The sequence below is a fragment of the Stigmatopora nigra genome, chromosome 3 (assembly GCF_051989575.1).
Source record: "Stigmatopora nigra isolate UIUO_SnigA chromosome 3, RoL_Snig_1.1, whole genome shotgun sequence".
NCBI classification, from domain to species: domain Eukaryota; kingdom Metazoa; phylum Chordata; class Actinopteri; order Syngnathiformes; family Syngnathidae; genus Stigmatopora; species Stigmatopora nigra.
Genome location: NC_135510.1, coordinates 1,689,384 through 1,706,221, shown reverse-complemented (window position 1 = coordinate 1,706,221; position 16,838 = coordinate 1,689,384). Strand labels below are relative to the sequence as shown.

Genomic DNA, 16,838 nt, shown 5'->3' with positions numbered 1-16,838 from the left:
TTTTTATATGGAAACTGACAAAACCTGGATAACCCACATTGAAAATGGAGATTGTGCTTCTCAAATAAATGTGCACTGAAGCATTCTTTTTTTTCTTTCTATTTTGACAACTGCATGCTATTGCTCCTGATAATCTCAGAGCCTTTGCAGCAAACTGCTGCGCTCTTTGTGTATCTGCCAGCGTGCTGAAATAGATGCAAGAGTGGGCAGTACAGCTCCACAATGAGGCCAACCAAGTCCAACATGCGTCTGTTCTGACATTGAAAAATAATGAAGTGCGAAATCTTCACAAAGGCAGGTATTGTGCTCTATTTACAGATATTACAGTTCCTCTAGAAAAAAATCATGACGACACCTATTCCTTTTTAACAGTGTCTTTAAAATCCCAAAAGTATAATTAGCTACTCTATGAGACCAATTTAGTTTAAAATATACTTTAGGCAGCTTAGAGCTAAAGTTGCTTCCACACAGAGCAGTCTTACTCAAAGAGACAGAAGTCTTACTTACCTCGTCCTTCTTAATAGAGCGGATGGTTAACTTGTTTAGTCAAAATTGAGCGAGATGGCAGCATAAGTGTTTCCTTTCTTTGCCATAGTAAGAATTTGCACCTTCCTGGCGATTGCCATCCTTCTACGTTGCCGTTTAGGTATGGGAGACAGAGTGATGCCTATACCTTGGACACTAACTGAGCATGAAGAGGAAAAGGGGATAAAACACATATAGGAGTATGTGCTGAAAAATATATTTTAAAAGGCCCTGTGAGCTAGCAGACAACACCGTTGTCTCAATGTTCCTACAATAGAAATATTTCATATGACATGTCTGTTCTTTGTTTTGAATTTTATCAAATACAATTCCCCCAAAATTGCACTTTTTAATTCAGTGCAACTTCTATGCTTTTCCTCTTTAATTTTGCACTTTCTGGCTACTGCGACTTATAGTCTGAAAAATACAGTATTGTTCATACGTTTTACCCTCACAAGAGTACATGGATATGGAATAATGTGTGAATAAATAAATACACGTGACAAGGAAGAAGAGTAGTTAGCACATACGCCTCTACCAACATTTTTCCTCTTTGGCAGAAATCTCATGTTTACATTCTACTTTGACAATAAGATGACAAGAACATTACATACTAATTAACAACGGGGAAGCTGCAAATATGAGAAAATTCAGTGTCACTTCCGACACACCCGTTGTCCCTCCTATATAAGGCGACAACACATGATGCCACAATCATACTAGGTAAGATTGGTAAGGAAAAAGCCTATTTGCCTTCTTTGTTTCTTTTTTTTTTCACAATAATATATCAATTGCAAATTTCATTTCTAACATAGATTAAAGATTAACATTTTTTTTCTTTTTTAAGAAATGATGAACACAATGAAGCTTGTTTTCATCTTTCTTGTCCTCCTGTCCATCTCAGAGGTTTTTCCGGTAGGAATATGCTTTGTTTATTCTGACAATCGGCAAATATTTTTAAATGGGATTTTAAAATGTAAACATTTGTTTCAGGCTGCAATAGATCGAAGGGGCGGAAAGAATACAGGTTGGTAATATCATATCAAACAATACTTTTGGTTTATTACATTTTCTAAAGGCATAATCTGAACCAAAAAAAATCACTGCTTGGTATCTTGCTTTCTTTCTTTCTATCAGGAGAGACATCAACTTGTGCTAAAATTGAAACCGCAAATGAACACATTAACACAAGTAAGTGTTTAAAAAAATACATTAAAAGAAATATCATATCGTGAATACTACCTGTACCGTTCATTCAAAGTTTATATATATATATATATATATATATATATATATATATATATATATATATATATATATATATATATATATATATATATATATATATATATATATATATATATATATATATATATATATATATATATATATATATATATATATATATATATATATATATATATATATATATATATATATATATATATATATATAACAGGCTTTTTAGTTCTGCAGTTGACAAAGGGGATAATTTGATGTAATCACAAACAAACAAATGGAAAAAGTTGTTTTGTCAGGCATATATTTAGAAAATTACATTTCAAAACAAATAAATGCAGACGGGGTTAATTTTGTTTTAAATAGTGAGGGTGTAAATCTTCTTTTTTGGAAAATGTCTCTTTAGCGATAACGACTGCACATACATCTCCTTTTCATACCTGTCCACCTCAGCTAAATACTCCCCTTTTTAATCAAAAATGGTACACTTCGACCATATTGAAAGGGTTTAGATGGTAGATTGTAAATGGTACATTTCCTTTTTGTTCCAAGCTTCACTAATAAGTGGAAATGCCATTTAACCTAGCCGCCATTTTTCTCCTGCTGTAATAATCACTGTAAATTCCCTCTCTGTTCCCAGCTTTCTTATCAGTGGAAATAGAGGATGTCAGCTTTTAGTGAGAGATACACACATTGGAATTAAATTGAGAATCCCTTTATTAAAACACTACCAAAAATATTTCAATCGATCCTAAGTTGGTTATGTCTAAAAACTAAAATGAACAGGTTTCAATTTGCTAAAAATATTGAAATATATCCTTACTTCTCCTACTTTTGTTTTATTTGTAGACAACGGAATCACTAAATGATATGGACATAATATTGACCAAGTACTTTCTCTGAATTTTCATTGTCTTCTTTTCTATAGCCTACCACCTGACACATGGAGACATTATTACGGGCATGGACGATGATGATGGAATTTTGAGGAACGCTGTGCCTTGCACCGCGGCTGGCTGTCTATGGCCTAAAAGGAGAAACAAAGTTAAAGTACCCTACGAAATCTCTAATGATTTCAGTGAGTTATTTTAACCCAACTCCTTCCAACCTCAGCTATTATTTTTCAAATTTTCAGTACTATTCGGAGCGGCCACAGCAGATCAATCTCATGACTGATTTGTCAAAATTTCTATGCCAAAAGTCTTACTTGACAAAACTGTGAGTGATAAATGATAAAGCTTACCAAAAGCATTTGAGTACTGCATAACAGTGGTCTAGTGTAATGAAGACAATTAAACAATACTTTCAGTTATTCTATAATAAGGATTTTAAAAGTTTCAAAACAGTTCCTATGTTCTCCACTATTGTTTGTGATCACCGAAACAGACCTTAAATGACGTGTGTCAATTTTAAAGTGCTGTTTAGGGTTAATAGGGATTAAGCAATGTGATATTTTGTGTTCCACTGCAGGCACCGCAGAGAAGAGAGCAATAAAGAAAGCCCTGAGAGAATTCAAAAAAGGAGATCTCCAAACCTGTATTCGCTTCGTTAAGAGGAGACCAAATCATGATGACTATATATATTTTATATCTGATCAAGGGTAAGGAATAACACAAGCATTTTGGATCAGGACTTCCAATCATGCATAATTATTGTAACAGAATTTTTCCGATGCCATTACAAATGTGGAAATTAATGGCATATATTACTTGCTTAGAAGTCTAGGATACCTGTAAAATTGGTTTAAAATTTCCACATCCATAGATTCAGTTACAAGCCCATAGATTTCTTCTCCTATTGGATTTACATAATGGGATTATATTTCCCAATGGGTTTATTAAGTAAAATTTATATAGCACAGATTATCGATATAATTCTGCAGTACTTGACCAAATTCGGGAGAAAATGTATAACGCAAGCAACAGCCAGCCCAGCACTGGAAAAGTTGCTAAATTTCACAAAAACCTGTGGACAGGTGTTTAATGAAACTCTGGGATGCCATTTTGTGTTATGTTTCTTTTACCCATTGCGATTATTTTTTAAAAGTTGTGGGAGGCATTGTCCCAGCAGAGTGAGTATAAGAGTATACCACTCTGCTGAGAAAATAATGTTTTTTTTCGGTCAGTTCATGCAAAATTTAAGACATTTGCTTTCTTTACAGAGTAGTAAATATTGGTAAAGGCTTGTTTTGGGCTCTTTTGCCTTTTTTTTACAGTCAGGTTATGAAAATAACTCAACTTCTTCCAAAAGCCACACAACCTATAGTTTTTGTGTGTTCGCGTCAAATAGCCTGACAATTTAGGTACATTCTGCACAGCTCATTTTAAACTCAAATTTTACAAAAGTTACAAATTCAGATGCTTTATTGAGTTGATTATTTTCTATATTTGTTAATCAGGTGCTACTCATACCTCGGCCGCCAACCAGGTGGACAGCCAATTTCCTTGCAGCAAAACGGCTGTGTTTTCAAAGACATTATACAACACGAGGTTCTCCATGCACTTGGATTCCACCACGAGCATGTCCGCTCTGACAGAGATGACCATGTCATGATAGATTTTGAAAACATCCTATCAGGTCAGCTTGACAAAAATACAAAAAAAAAAATGTGTTAAAAAAAAACAGTATATAGAAAAGGTGATGTTTTTGTTGTTGCTTTTCTACAAAAGAATTTAAATGAAGTTAATTAATTGTTTTGCCCTTTCGTATGCAGGTTTTGAGCATAACTTTGCTAAGGTGGAGACAAACAACTTGAATACGCCTTATGATTTCCAATCTGTGATGCATTACACTGAGTAAGTACAGTATATTTTGTTATAGTCCCCCCAAAAATCGGATCAGTTTCTAAACTATTCACAAATGGTGTGTCATATTAAGTCGCTACTTTTACTTTATTAATATTAAGTGTCTAGGTGTATTTTGAGAATACCAATGTTCAATGTCTCAGTACTTTTGGCACATCTTTTTCTACACAAATAAGGACATGAAGCAGAAAATTCACAAAAGAACATAAAAATGAGGATGTTCGAGTTGTACGTTTTTTTTTTAGTTCAGGTGTACCCCACAAAACGATATGCTAATACATATAAACACTTCTTCTCTTTCTCTCATTTCTTTTGTAGCAAAGCCTTCACCAAAAATGGTCAACCTACCATTATTGCCAATGACCCTTCGAACAACCCATTTGGAACTGCATTCGAGATGAGTGTCAATGACTACGCACGTGTCAATGCACTTTATCAATGCTAAGTTTTGAAGTTTCCTGAACCAACATTTTCTCATTTCACACGATGTACATTGCATCAACTTTACTGAAGATGTCCATATCAGGTCTCTATTGGTTTTATGTCACATTATAACAAAATGAAGGAATTATCTTGTGACTTTTTTAAAATGCATTCATTGGCAATTAATCTTAAAATGTATTGATTTAATTGTACATTCATTGTAATAAAAGCACTTGAGGAAAGAAAGTGTTTTTGTAGAGTTTTAATGTCATTTTTCAATAAATCATCAACTACCATTGACTGCACTTGGCTGAAATATTTTGGGTGGGAGGGATAAGAAACATGAGGCTTTGTAGCCATTACTCCAACTCTGAAGTGGATGTCTACCAGTGATTTTCATGCCGACGCCTTCAGCTATGTCTGAATCAACCCTCAAAAACTATTTTATGGCTATAAAACCTTTACTGCAGCTACAGCTGCAACACATAAAAAATCATCAATAATAAGCTCATACAATTGAAATATTATTTAGGAATATAGCCATAATCACCAAAAATCATTTTCATCTGTACACAAAATCCATCATCCTTTCATTTCTCCTTCTTTTCTATCGTCATCAAAGTTAATGCTGAAAGTCTACCACGATATAGTAAGCTTAAGCATGCAGCTAAAAGCCTGTAATAGACACATTTACTGGCTTCCACAATGCACTACTCAACAGGATGATGTTATTTCATCTAAAAAATGTAGATTGAGAAAAAGGGGCACACAAAATGGCAGTATATTTTACAGACACAGACGGGGCACAGACCCTTACACGGCGCAGACACTTATAGAATCCTCCCTATCACCGACCTCCGGTCGAATAAATTAACACTCTGTACGCCTAATAGCAAAGTTTACTAAGCTCTCAAAGGGCTGTGGAAACAAAAATTGGATTGGATTGGATTGGGGCACATTACAAAAAGATTTAATCATACTATCGACAAATTGGCAGTCAATTCTATAGAAAACTTCTACAAAAGTAAATGTTGTAAATTATCAACAACAACAAAAATCCACCCCACTTCACTTATGAATCATCAGACTACGGTTTGGTATTTTGCACTCCAAACACATGCAATTCGTATTCCAGGATGACTGCCTCTCTCTACACAAAGAATGGTTCATAAAAGTGTGATGTTATGAGTGAGAGGATTTTTACTTTCTAATACTCTCCAATCACAATTAGTTTATTTTCTGAACTTTATATAGAGATATGTTACTTACTGTATTGATAGGACACAATGAGGGGCACATTGATGCATGGGCAATGTCACAATGTACAAGAAACATAGCTGTAAAAGAAGAAATGGAAAAAACGTGTACAATCTTTACATCAAGTTCATTCATTCATTTTCCGTACCGCTTATTCTCAAAAGGGACACCATGAATTGGTGGCCAGCTAATTGCAGGGCAGATTAAGACGCACACACTCATACCTCGAGAAAATTTAGACTTTTCAACCAGCCTCCTATGCATGGTGAACCAAATGTATATGGGATGAATTTTCTATTTTGGATAAGGTTTTTACGTGAGGTCAATGATGGAGTTACGGATGATGAACACCCGAATTAAAGAATAATTCACTCATTCAAGCTATTATGATTGCTCACACTGTCAAAGGATGTCTAGTTTTAATATATGAATTATAAAATTCTTAAATCTATTGAGAAAATGTGGGTGTTCTTTTAACCTAGTTGAGGTTTGCCGCTGTAATATTGTCAGTGATGCCAGGGTTGCCTAGAAATACTGACAAAAAAAGCACAAAATCCCGATAATTGACATTAAAATGCCAAAGTCTGTGTATTGGAGACATCTATTAATTTCTACATGTCTTTACATACCTAAGTCATTCATACCCCCTGTTGCAGTCTGAAACACAAAAGTATTATGTTATATTAGTTTTCAGTCAAAAATACACCCATTACAAACACCCATTAGCGACAATAGAATGATTGAAAAAATTGAAGTCATGATTGCGTTAATCTTTCTTTCTAGGGGGGAACAAAGCAAGCATAATTTGTGTAGAGCAAGTGTATATAAGGTACTTATAGAAATATGGATTACCTGTGCTTGTCAAGCTCTGGTTCTTGTCAGATGTCGCTTTGCAGTTTTCTTTCACCCTATTTATTTGCTTCATTAAAGGGTGTGTCTTATTGGTTAATCAAAATCCAAATCTTATCAATGGCGGCTCTATTATATTCTTTTGATGTAATTAATTTACAGTCCTTTGACACAAAGATTTTTTTTATTTTCTACAAATAACGTAAGTGTAAAAATAACTTTGTAAAATGCACATAGACTATCTTATCTTTTATAAGAAATAAAAAACAGCGTCTCATACTCAAACATATTCACTCTCAGCTGTTTGTTATTACCATACTAGGAAGACACATTAGAATAAAGACAAAGAAAAAATAGCATACCTGACAATTTATTACTCATTATTTAATTAAGGTGTAGCGCAATGTTTGACAACATTTCAATTCATCATCCATTCAGAGGAAAGGTTTTTCAAACACTTTAAACTGGCTAATTAACTATGAACGTTATTATTCAACATTATACAAATATTTTACTATGTTGTTGAGAACAAGGTTTTGAGACCATTAACTAAATTTTTAAACTATTTGACAGCATGTTTCTGAATCGTAATGTTGTGTTGCAACATATTGTTCCATTCATGTGAACAAAAGGGAAACAGGTCCTGGTACACTGCACAAAAAAAATGATTTAATGTAGATTCAATAGATATAAACAATTTGGGCATTTTTCTAGCATGGCCATGGAACGTGATGAACAGGTAAGGTCGAACGTACATATTCACAGTCATCTATTTAATTCTTACTTAAATAAGAAACATGCTTTGTAGTTGTTATAATTTGACAGGGATGTTTTTCAAACATAATTAGTTACCTATCTTTATTTGTTAAATAAATAAAGTTCATCATTCCACCCCCCAAAAAATACATTAATAAATACATTTTCTGTATCGCTTATCCTCCCAAGGGTGACTAGGGGTACTGAATCCGATCTGAGCATACTTTACACCTACTGCGGCCCTCTATGGAATAGTTTGCCGACCTCTGTAATCTATTTCCTACCACATTCATAGAGAGCATTGACACGTTTAATGTCATTGTCGGTCATCTTGAGTGAAGTACCCAATGGATGGACAGGATACATTTTAGAAATAATGGTTGGTAGTCCATTTTTGGAGAAGCCAAAGCTAAAAGAAAAATCACATAAACACGCATAAAAATGATTAGCCAGCAAGAGTCTAGATTCAGTGATATTGGTGAAAAATATGTGGCCTCAAGACTCTATTTATAATTCTAGATAGTTCCAAACACTTACTTGCCGTAATGCATGATTGAGTCAAAGTCATAAGGTGTACCCAGGTTGTTTGTGTTGACCTTATAAAAGTTTGTCTCCATTCCTGTGGAAGAAATAAAACTAGATCCATGATAAGAATCTTTGTAGGGTGAGTAACAGTAACTGTAACACATAAATTGCTCTTAATGTTCTTCAACATTGCTTCGTGGGCAGGGGTCGGGAAACTTTTATGACGAAGAGAGCCACAAACAATTCATATTTTCCAATGTTATTCCTTATGAGCCATACTACGAATTTAAAAGTCAAAATACATACATGTAAACGAGTGCCCTTTCAATTTTTTTTTGTCATTTCACCACTTTTAAAGTGGAAAAAAATGAATATTTTTTAAAAGATTCTTATGCTATTGCCTATCAATGAGAGGAAGCATTCCAGCAGAGTCTACAGCAGAAAGAAAATTAAGATTAAAGTAGTTCTAGATGTAGTATCTCAATTCTGTCACCAGGTGTTTCCATATTTTAGCTCACAGGTTAGCAAAGAGCCATTTGCACTCCTCAAAAGAGCCACATGTGGCTCCCGTGCCATAGGTTCCCTACCCCTGTTCTAAGGGCTCTTTCAAAGCACCTTACCTGGCTCTATGTTCTCAAAAAAAATGTGCACGTAATCATCTCTGTCAAATCGAACTTGCTCATGGTGGAATCCAAGAGTGTGAAGAATTTCGTGTTGCACAACACCCTTGCGCATACAACCATTTCTCCCCAAAGAGATGTACTGCTCTCCTGATTGACGCCCGAGTGGTGACGTACACCTAACAAATACATGAGGCATTTCAAGATGTTTAGAAACAAATTGATCAAACAGGGTGTACAGTCATTTTATTCGGCTCTATGTAAATATTAATGATAACTGTTTAAAAAAAAAGAAAAAGAAAACTTTTTGGGGGAAAATTGCACTTATTTGGCACAAATATATTTTGAAATTAGAGAATGCTCCGCAGTGTGTGTTTAGGAAAAACTGTCATAATTATTTTTTTGCCAGCTGCATCTCAATAAATTTACTTGCAATGGTGTAAAATACACTGGGTGAAACTAATAGGAAACAGTCTACCAAGAATTTCATAGTAGGCATCAGTGCATTTTCCACAAGTGATACTTCACAGTGGCTAATCTAACTGTAATTCCATGGAAAAAAAACATTTCTTCACAATAATTCATTTGGACATTTGTCATAGTCACCACACAAATTTAAAGGCCTTGCCCAGGCTTTTTGATGATTTATCAAAATACATCAACTGTGATAAATGTTGATGGGCAGAGGTTAAGAACAGAGCGCTGAATCTTTGAGTCATGGGGATTCTCGCCTTTTGTCAGTGTAAAATGGAATTGTGCCGTCACATGTCTGAGTGTTGTCACGTCCTGCCTTCGGGCTTGGCCCTACCACGATATAGTAAGCTTTAGCATGCTGTTAGTTGCTCTTCATGGTCGTTAGTCGGTTTTAGGACCAAAGCCTAAATGCCTTTAATAGATACACTTACTGAATTCCATAATACACCAAAAATCTGATGATGTTATTTGTTCTAATAAAGATAAGGAGATTAAAAAAAGGGGCCACACAAAATCGCAGTTCAGGTAAGTCCACGGAAAAGTACCCCCCCCCCCCACACCCAAATATGCAAAACTTGTACTTCAGGATTGCAAATTGGCTCAGATGGATAAAATATGCACGGTTGTGTTGACTGGGAAAACAAGCTAACCGAAATGGCATCAATCCAAACAAGTCATTGAAAATTCCTACAAAGACTCGACACTAACAGGCTAAACCTCTCAAATTGCAAATTCTTATTAAATATACTCGCTATTTTTTCACCAATGCAATTTTGTCAGAATTGTTAATAAAAGTATTTACTTTTGCCCAATACAAAAAACATCATGATTTTCAGTTTATACTTGGCAAGGCCTTTAAAAAGGATGTCATCACTAAATGTGCAGCGAACAAAATCCTACCCGGGTCCAAGCACAAAGTGCACGTAGTCTCTTTGCTTTGTGTGCCAAACAAACTGAATGCACGTCTTCTGATGAAAACTCAATAAAGCATCAATAATTAGCAAGCGCTCTGCATTTGCTGCGGAGACAAAAAAAAGTTTGTTGATGTCGCAATTTGAAACTTACTGTAGATACATTGACATTCTTTACGTCTAAAGTTTACTACTGAGCTATCGAAGGGCTATGGAAACAAAAATTGGATTCAGCTATCACATTTCCAAAGGTTTAATAATACTGTCGATAACTTGACGTTCTATTCTCACAATAGAAAAGTTTACTTTCCTTACAAAAGAAAATGTTCGATACTGTTAAAAACTACTAAAAAAACAACAAAATCCACCTCACTTTACTTATGAATCATTAGACTTTGGGCACGTGCAATTTCTGTTCCAGAATGACTGTTTCCCATTACGCAAAGAATGATTCATAAACACATGATGGAATGAGTTAGAGCAAGGGTGCCAGACTCGGGTTGGTTCGCGGGCCGCATTAACGTCAACTCGATTTCATGTGTGGAGGACCATGTTAGATATAATATTTATTCATTTATTTATTTTTATTAATGGATTAAAAGAACTGGGTTAAAAGACCTGAATATTCCATTTTTATAGATCTAAAACAATTTTAGCTATTTTTTAAAATATTTTTAGATATAACAAAATGATATTTGAACTAAAAACACAGAATAAATTGAATAAAAAATGAAAATTATTGATTTAAAAGGGGGAAAATTCAGGAAATGTAATAGACATCTATACTCTTTATTTTAATTTCATCTTAAAACAGAAAGTCGACACTCATCATTTACTTTCTCGGGTCACACAAAATGATGCGGCGGGCCAGATTTGACACCGGTGAGTTAGAGCAAAAGGAGTTCTACTTTTTACTACTCTACACTCACAATTCATTTAATTTCCCAACTTCGCGAAAACTTTTAAAAGAGGAATATGTCACTTACTGAAATGAGAGGACAAACGGACAGGCACGATGACGTTTTTTCCGTATTTAGGCCATTTGCATCCTATGTTTGTGCACGGGACAGCATTTCTTTGTAAATTTGGGGCAATGTCCCCATGTGTCAGAAACATTGCTGTCAAAGAAGAAAGAGAAGAAACATGTACAGTGATTACATTAAGTACATTCATTCATTTTCTGTGTCACTTATTACAATCGTGGGGCATAAGGAGACCCAAACACTTGTACCTAGGGAGAATTTACAATGTTTAACCAGCCTATCTTGCGTGTTCAATGAAGTACATATGGTTTGAATTTTTGATAGGGTTTTTACATGAGGTTAATTACGGTGTTACGGATGATGAACACCCGAATTAAAGAATAATTCACTCATTCAAGCTATTATGATAGCTCACACTCTCAAAGGATGTGTCTAGTTTTGATATATGAATTAGAAAATCCCAGAATCTATTGAGAAAAAGTAGGTGTTCTCTTACTTGAGTTTAGGTTTGCCGCTGTAATATTGTCAGTGATGCAAGGGTTGCCTGGAAATACTGAGGAAAAAAAGCACTGAATACTGATAATTGACATTAAAATGCCAATGTCTGTGTATTGGAGACATCTACTAATTTCTAATTGTCTTTACATACCTGAGCCATTTATAGCTCTCGTAGCAGTCTAAAAACACAGAGGATTATGTGTTAGTATTAGTTTTCAGTAAAAAATACTGAAGGCATAAAAAAAAATATATAGGTCTTACTGGACAAACACCCATTAGCGACAATAGGATGATAGATAAAATTGAAGTCATGATTGCGTTAATCTTTCTTTCTAGGAGGGAAAAAAGACAGCAGAGTTAGTTTGGAAAGAGTGTATACAAGGTACTCATAGAAAAATGGTTTACCTTTCCTAGTATGGCTCCAATTTATTGTATGATGCGGCTTTACAGTTTTCTCTTACCCTATTTATTTGCTTCATAAAAGGGTGTGTTTGATTGTTTAATCAATATCTGCTTCATATTAACAATGGCAGCTCAATTATTTTCTTTTGATCGAAGCATTTTTCAGTCCTTTTCCACAAAGGTTATTTTTTTCACTCTCTAAAAATTGTGTAAATGTAAAAAAAACCTTTAAACTGAAATGCAATGACACTGTTTATCTTAAATATAAAAATGAAAACTAGCATCCTTTTACCCAAACATATTTACTCACAGCTGTTTATTACTACCATACTAGGAAGAAGCATTGGAACAAAGAGAATGTAATAGCTCAAATGCCAGAAAGTAATCATTGTAGTATTCGTTGACTAATTAGGGTGTGGCTCAATTTCCTGAAATCTTTCACACTATAATTCATCATCCATTCAGAGGAAAGGTATTTCAAACACTTTAAACTGCCTTTTAGGGCTAATTAACTATGATAGTTAATATACCAAAATTATACAAATATATTGTTTGTTGTTGAGAATAAGGTTTCGAGACAATGATCTCAGCTTTTAAACACTTTTGATCGCGTAACTTTCTCTCTGTCATGGAAATCCTGTGTGGCAACATATTGTTCATGTGAACAAAAACAAAACGGGTCCTGGTGCACTGAAAAAAAATGATTTAATGTAGATTCATTAAAGATAAATAATCTGGGCATTTCCCTGGAACGTTTATGGAATATGATGAAAAGCTGATGTCAACCCAATACATATCCATCTATTAAAATTATACTTAATTCAGAAACACACATGTTGTAGTTGATACAATTTGAGAACAAAGGGTGCGATCCTCCCCTGCCTATCTCAACAGTCAGGAATAAAGCCACCAATCTTTCCATTTGGCCCCCCCCTGCCTAAGTACTTGAATTAGTTATGTAAAAAAAATGTGTTTTACCCACGCATACAAAAAAGCATCGTAAATTACACAGAGTTCCTGACTACAAATTAAATGGTATGTATAAAAAAACTATTTTTAGGTAAACATTATTTTAAAGCAATGAAATAATAAGTGTGTTTCTAAGAAATATTTCTATCCAACTTCTTAAACCAATTTACATGGAAGAAATCACCCTGTTTGAGTAAACACACATTGACACCATTTTTAGGGTTCAACCATTGATTTATTGTCCACTTCTTCTATCACCCTCATATCACCAAAGCAAAGGAGGAAAAATCAAATCAAATGAAAAGCGAACCCTCATCTCTCTTTTCTGGTTCCGAAAATATATTTGAAGTTACTAAAACTTTAAGTCAGGGCGGCCTGGTGAGTGGTTAGCGCGCCAGTTCACAGCTCTGGGGTCCTGGGTTCAAATCCAGGTCATGTCAATTTGTGTGGAGCTTGCATATTCTCCCCGGGCCTGCCTGGCTTTCCTCCGGGTACTCTGGTTTCCTCCCACATTCCAAAAACATAGGCTAATTGGAAACTCTAAATTGGCCCAAGGTATGGGTGTGACTGTGCCCTACGATTGGCTGGCCACCGATTCAGGGTGTTCCCCGTCTTTGGCCCGAAGACAGCTGGGATTGGCTCCAGCACCCCTTGCAATTCCTCTTGTGAGAGGATAAAGCGGTTGAGAAAATGAGATGAGATGAAAAGCTTTAAGTTACGGCTTCAATATTTATTTGTCCATCTTCAAATCCCCCAGAACAGAAAACGGGCAAATTGCCTTATAGGTACGAGGTCAAGACACAACGACCGATTTCGGTTCATGGTGTCCCCCGCCTGGTGATCGTACTTTGCTGGGATAGGCTCCAGAACCCCCTGTAGCCCTTTTGAAGATAAGCGGTTCAGAAAATGAATGAATGTATTTGTAAATTCTGAACAGGTCATTAACAAGACCAAAGTACAGATCTACCAGCAACAAAACATATTTCTAAACACCATCACATTGATAAAGAGCATTGATGCGTGCAATGTCGTTGGCTGTCATCTCTGTCGAAAGACCAAAAAGGCGGCCAGGATCAGTTTTAGAAACGATGGTTGGTTCTCCATTTTTGGAAAAAGCAAATCTAAAAGAAAGATCACATTATGAATAAAATAGACGGTGTAATAATGTTAGCGAAATAAGACCTCAAGACTATTCAATTTTAGATTGTTCAAAACACTTACTTGCTATAATGCATGATTGAGTCAAAGTCATATGGAGTATTTAGGTTATTTGTGTTGACCTTCTGAAAGTTACTTTCCACTCCTGTGCATGAAATAAAAACAAGAGTACATTTTTTATCTGCATGATCAGGATCTTTGTTATGCACATCACAGTCTATAACTGGTAAATTCCCTTTGATGAGCTTCAACATTGGCTTGTAGGAGGTTTTCCAATGTGCCCTCACCTGCAATTATGTTCTCAAACAAAATGTTGACATGATCGTCTCTGTCAGACCGAACTTGCTCGTGGTGAAATCCAAGAGCGTGAAGCACTTCGTGTTGCACAATGCCATGGCGCACACAACCATTTTTCTGCAAAGAGATTGGTTGTCCTCTCAATTGACGCCCAAGGTATGACCAACACCTATCACATAAATATGGGGTTTCAAAGATGTAGTAATGGATAGGAATCTGGTTTAAGCACAGTTATGCAACATGTCAATAGGTTCCTGGCACTAACACACAACACAAAGTCATACCTTTTTATTTATGCAAATTTTGTAGGTAGTTTTTCTTTCTGCCCAATCAAGTAATCTGTTGCTTTTTTGTTTTTGTTTTTTTATTTAGTATGATTTTTTTTTACTCTAAAATCATAGTACCATTAAAACATAATGTAGATGTCATCAATTGTAAATACACAGTGTGAAAAATCTTACCCGGATCCAGGGAAAAAGTGTACATAGCTTCTTTGTCCTCTGCGCCTCCACATAAAGCGAATACACGTGCTCCCATGAAAGCTCACTAAAGCATTAATTATTGTATTTCGCTCTGCACGGGCTGTGGAGACAAAAAAAAGGGTCTGATGAGGTAGGAATTGGGTTTAATCATACCGTAAATAAATTGACACTCTGTGCACCTAATTACAAAGTTTATGTTCTCTACAATAGCAGATAGGCTAATTTTAAAATAACAACAAAATCCCATCCTAATTTATTTCTGAATCATTTCATCTAGTTAGATGTTGGACAATGGTTTTGTATTTTATATTGCTAAATTTGTGGGCAGTCGTATTTGTCTGTCTCCCATGATACAAAAAAAAATGGTAATGTAAAGATACTGCTGAAGGACTTCAACTAAACCTTGACTCGAACACTACTCTCTAATCACAATTCCTTTGATTTCCATAACACCATCCATAAAGCTTTAGTGGACATTTGTAAAGTTACTTACAGAAGGAAGAGGACATAGTAACAGGCACATAGACGAATGTTCCTTGTTTAGGCCATTTGCATCCACTGATTGTGCAAGGATCTGCATTTCTTTGTAAACTTGAGACAATATCCCCATGGGTCAGAAACTTTGCTGTCAAAAAAGAAATTGAAGAAACATGTAGGTACATATGGTTTTATTTTTTAAAATCTTGGGTATCTTTTTTTCTTTGAAGTAAATTACGGAGTTACGGACGATGAATATCCGAATGAATCTATCATTCACATATTTGAACTATCATGATAGATCGCACTGTTAGACGATATGTCTATAGTTCAAATATGTGAATTGGAAAATTCCTGAAATAATTGAGCAAAACCAGGTGTTGTCGTACTTGTGTCGAGGTTTGCCGTTGCAATATCGTCACTGATGCCAAGGGTGCCTAATAATATAAAAACAAAAGGGCAATAATTACAAGAAATTAACATTTGATTCCCAATTGTCTCTATATTTGATACTAATTTCTACATTCATTAACTTACCCGTGTAATTTTTACCCTGTGCCAAAGTCTGAAACACAATGCATTATGTTATATTATTATTCAGTCAAAAATAGAGAAGGCATACAAAAATAGAAGTCTTACTGGACAAACACCCACTAGTGACAATACTAGGATGATAGAAACCATTGCAGTCATGATTGTGTTAATCTTCCTTTCTACGGGAGAAAAAAAAAGCTACATTTGTAAGTATATACACGAGGTACTCGTAGGAACTAGGTTTACCTTAGTCAGGCTCCAATTCTTGTATGATGTTGTTTTGCAGTTTTCCATCGCTTAAATGCATTTTTCTCCTCAAGGGTGTGTCTGACTTGTTAATCCACATATGCTGGATGTAAGTGTCAAGGCAAGGCAATTATTTTCTTTATCATTTTCCATACGCCTTAGACTCAGAAGAGTTGCAGCGGGTGCCGTAGCCCATCCCAGCCAACAATGGGCACGAGATGGGGGACACCTTGAATTGGTGTCCTGTTCACCTCAGCTAAATGCTGCCCTTATTAATGATTGCAATTTCCCTTATTAAGCGATTTTAAAAATGTAGAAATGCAATGCGGCACATATTTTCACACATAGAGCACATACTCACATAGGGCACCCTGATAGTCTAAAATTTACTTGAAAGTAGATGGCTTTC

At 35.2% G+C, this 16,838-nt stretch overlaps 3 protein-coding genes across 5 annotated transcripts; 1 reads left to right on the top strand and 2 right to left on the bottom strand.

Annotated features, from left to right (window-relative positions):
* Positions 1-1,293: 1,293 nt before the first annotated feature.
* LOC144194421 (high choriolytic enzyme 1-like) lies at positions 1,294-5,165 on the top strand. Its single transcript, XM_077713488.1, has 8 exons — positions 1,294-1,440; positions 1,519-1,552; positions 1,663-1,716; positions 2,693-2,842; positions 3,235-3,364; positions 4,163-4,341; positions 4,478-4,559; positions 4,887-5,165. Exons 1-8 carry the CDS (start codon positions 1,375-1,377, stop codon positions 5,011-5,013), a joined length of 822 nt encoding a protein of 273 aa, XP_077569614.1. The 5' UTR covers positions 1,294-1,374; the 3' UTR covers positions 5,014-5,165.
* Positions 5,166-6,078: 913 nt separating this feature from the next.
* On the bottom strand, positions 6,079-12,176 carry LOC144194138 (hatching enzyme 1.2-like). Its single transcript, XM_077712992.1, has 9 exons — positions 12,126-12,176; positions 12,016-12,043; positions 11,370-11,501; positions 10,373-10,490; positions 8,999-9,177; positions 8,391-8,472; positions 8,138-8,262; positions 6,261-6,328; positions 6,079-6,141 (listed from the first exon to the last, which is right to left on the bottom strand). Exons 1-9 carry the CDS (start codon positions 12,174-12,176, stop codon positions 6,079-6,081), a joined length of 846 nt encoding a protein of 281 aa, XP_077569118.1.
* Positions 12,177-13,620: 1,444 nt separating this feature from the next.
* Positions 13,621-16,513, bottom strand: LOC144194341 (high choriolytic enzyme 2-like). 3 transcript variants are annotated; one of them, XM_077713335.1, is made up of 9 exons: positions 16,430-16,513; positions 16,304-16,362; positions 16,187-16,214; positions 16,039-16,086; positions 15,666-15,797; positions 15,152-15,272; positions 14,681-14,859; positions 14,457-14,538; positions 13,621-14,356 (listed from the first exon to the last, which is right to left on the bottom strand). In XM_077713335.1, the coding sequence occupies exons 2-9, from the start codon at positions 16,340-16,342 to the stop codon at positions 14,221-14,223; spliced, it is 765 nt and encodes a 254-aa protein (XP_077569461.1). In that variant the 5' UTR covers positions 16,343-16,362; positions 16,430-16,513; the 3' UTR covers positions 13,621-14,220. The 3 variants fall into 3 exon arrangements, with proteins under 3 accessions (XP_077569461.1, XP_077569460.1, XP_077569459.1); XM_077713334.1 differs by having other exon boundaries at positions 16,289-16,362; positions 16,430-16,509; XM_077713333.1 differs by having other exon boundaries at positions 16,289-16,438.
* Positions 16,514-16,838: the final 325 nt, after the last annotated feature.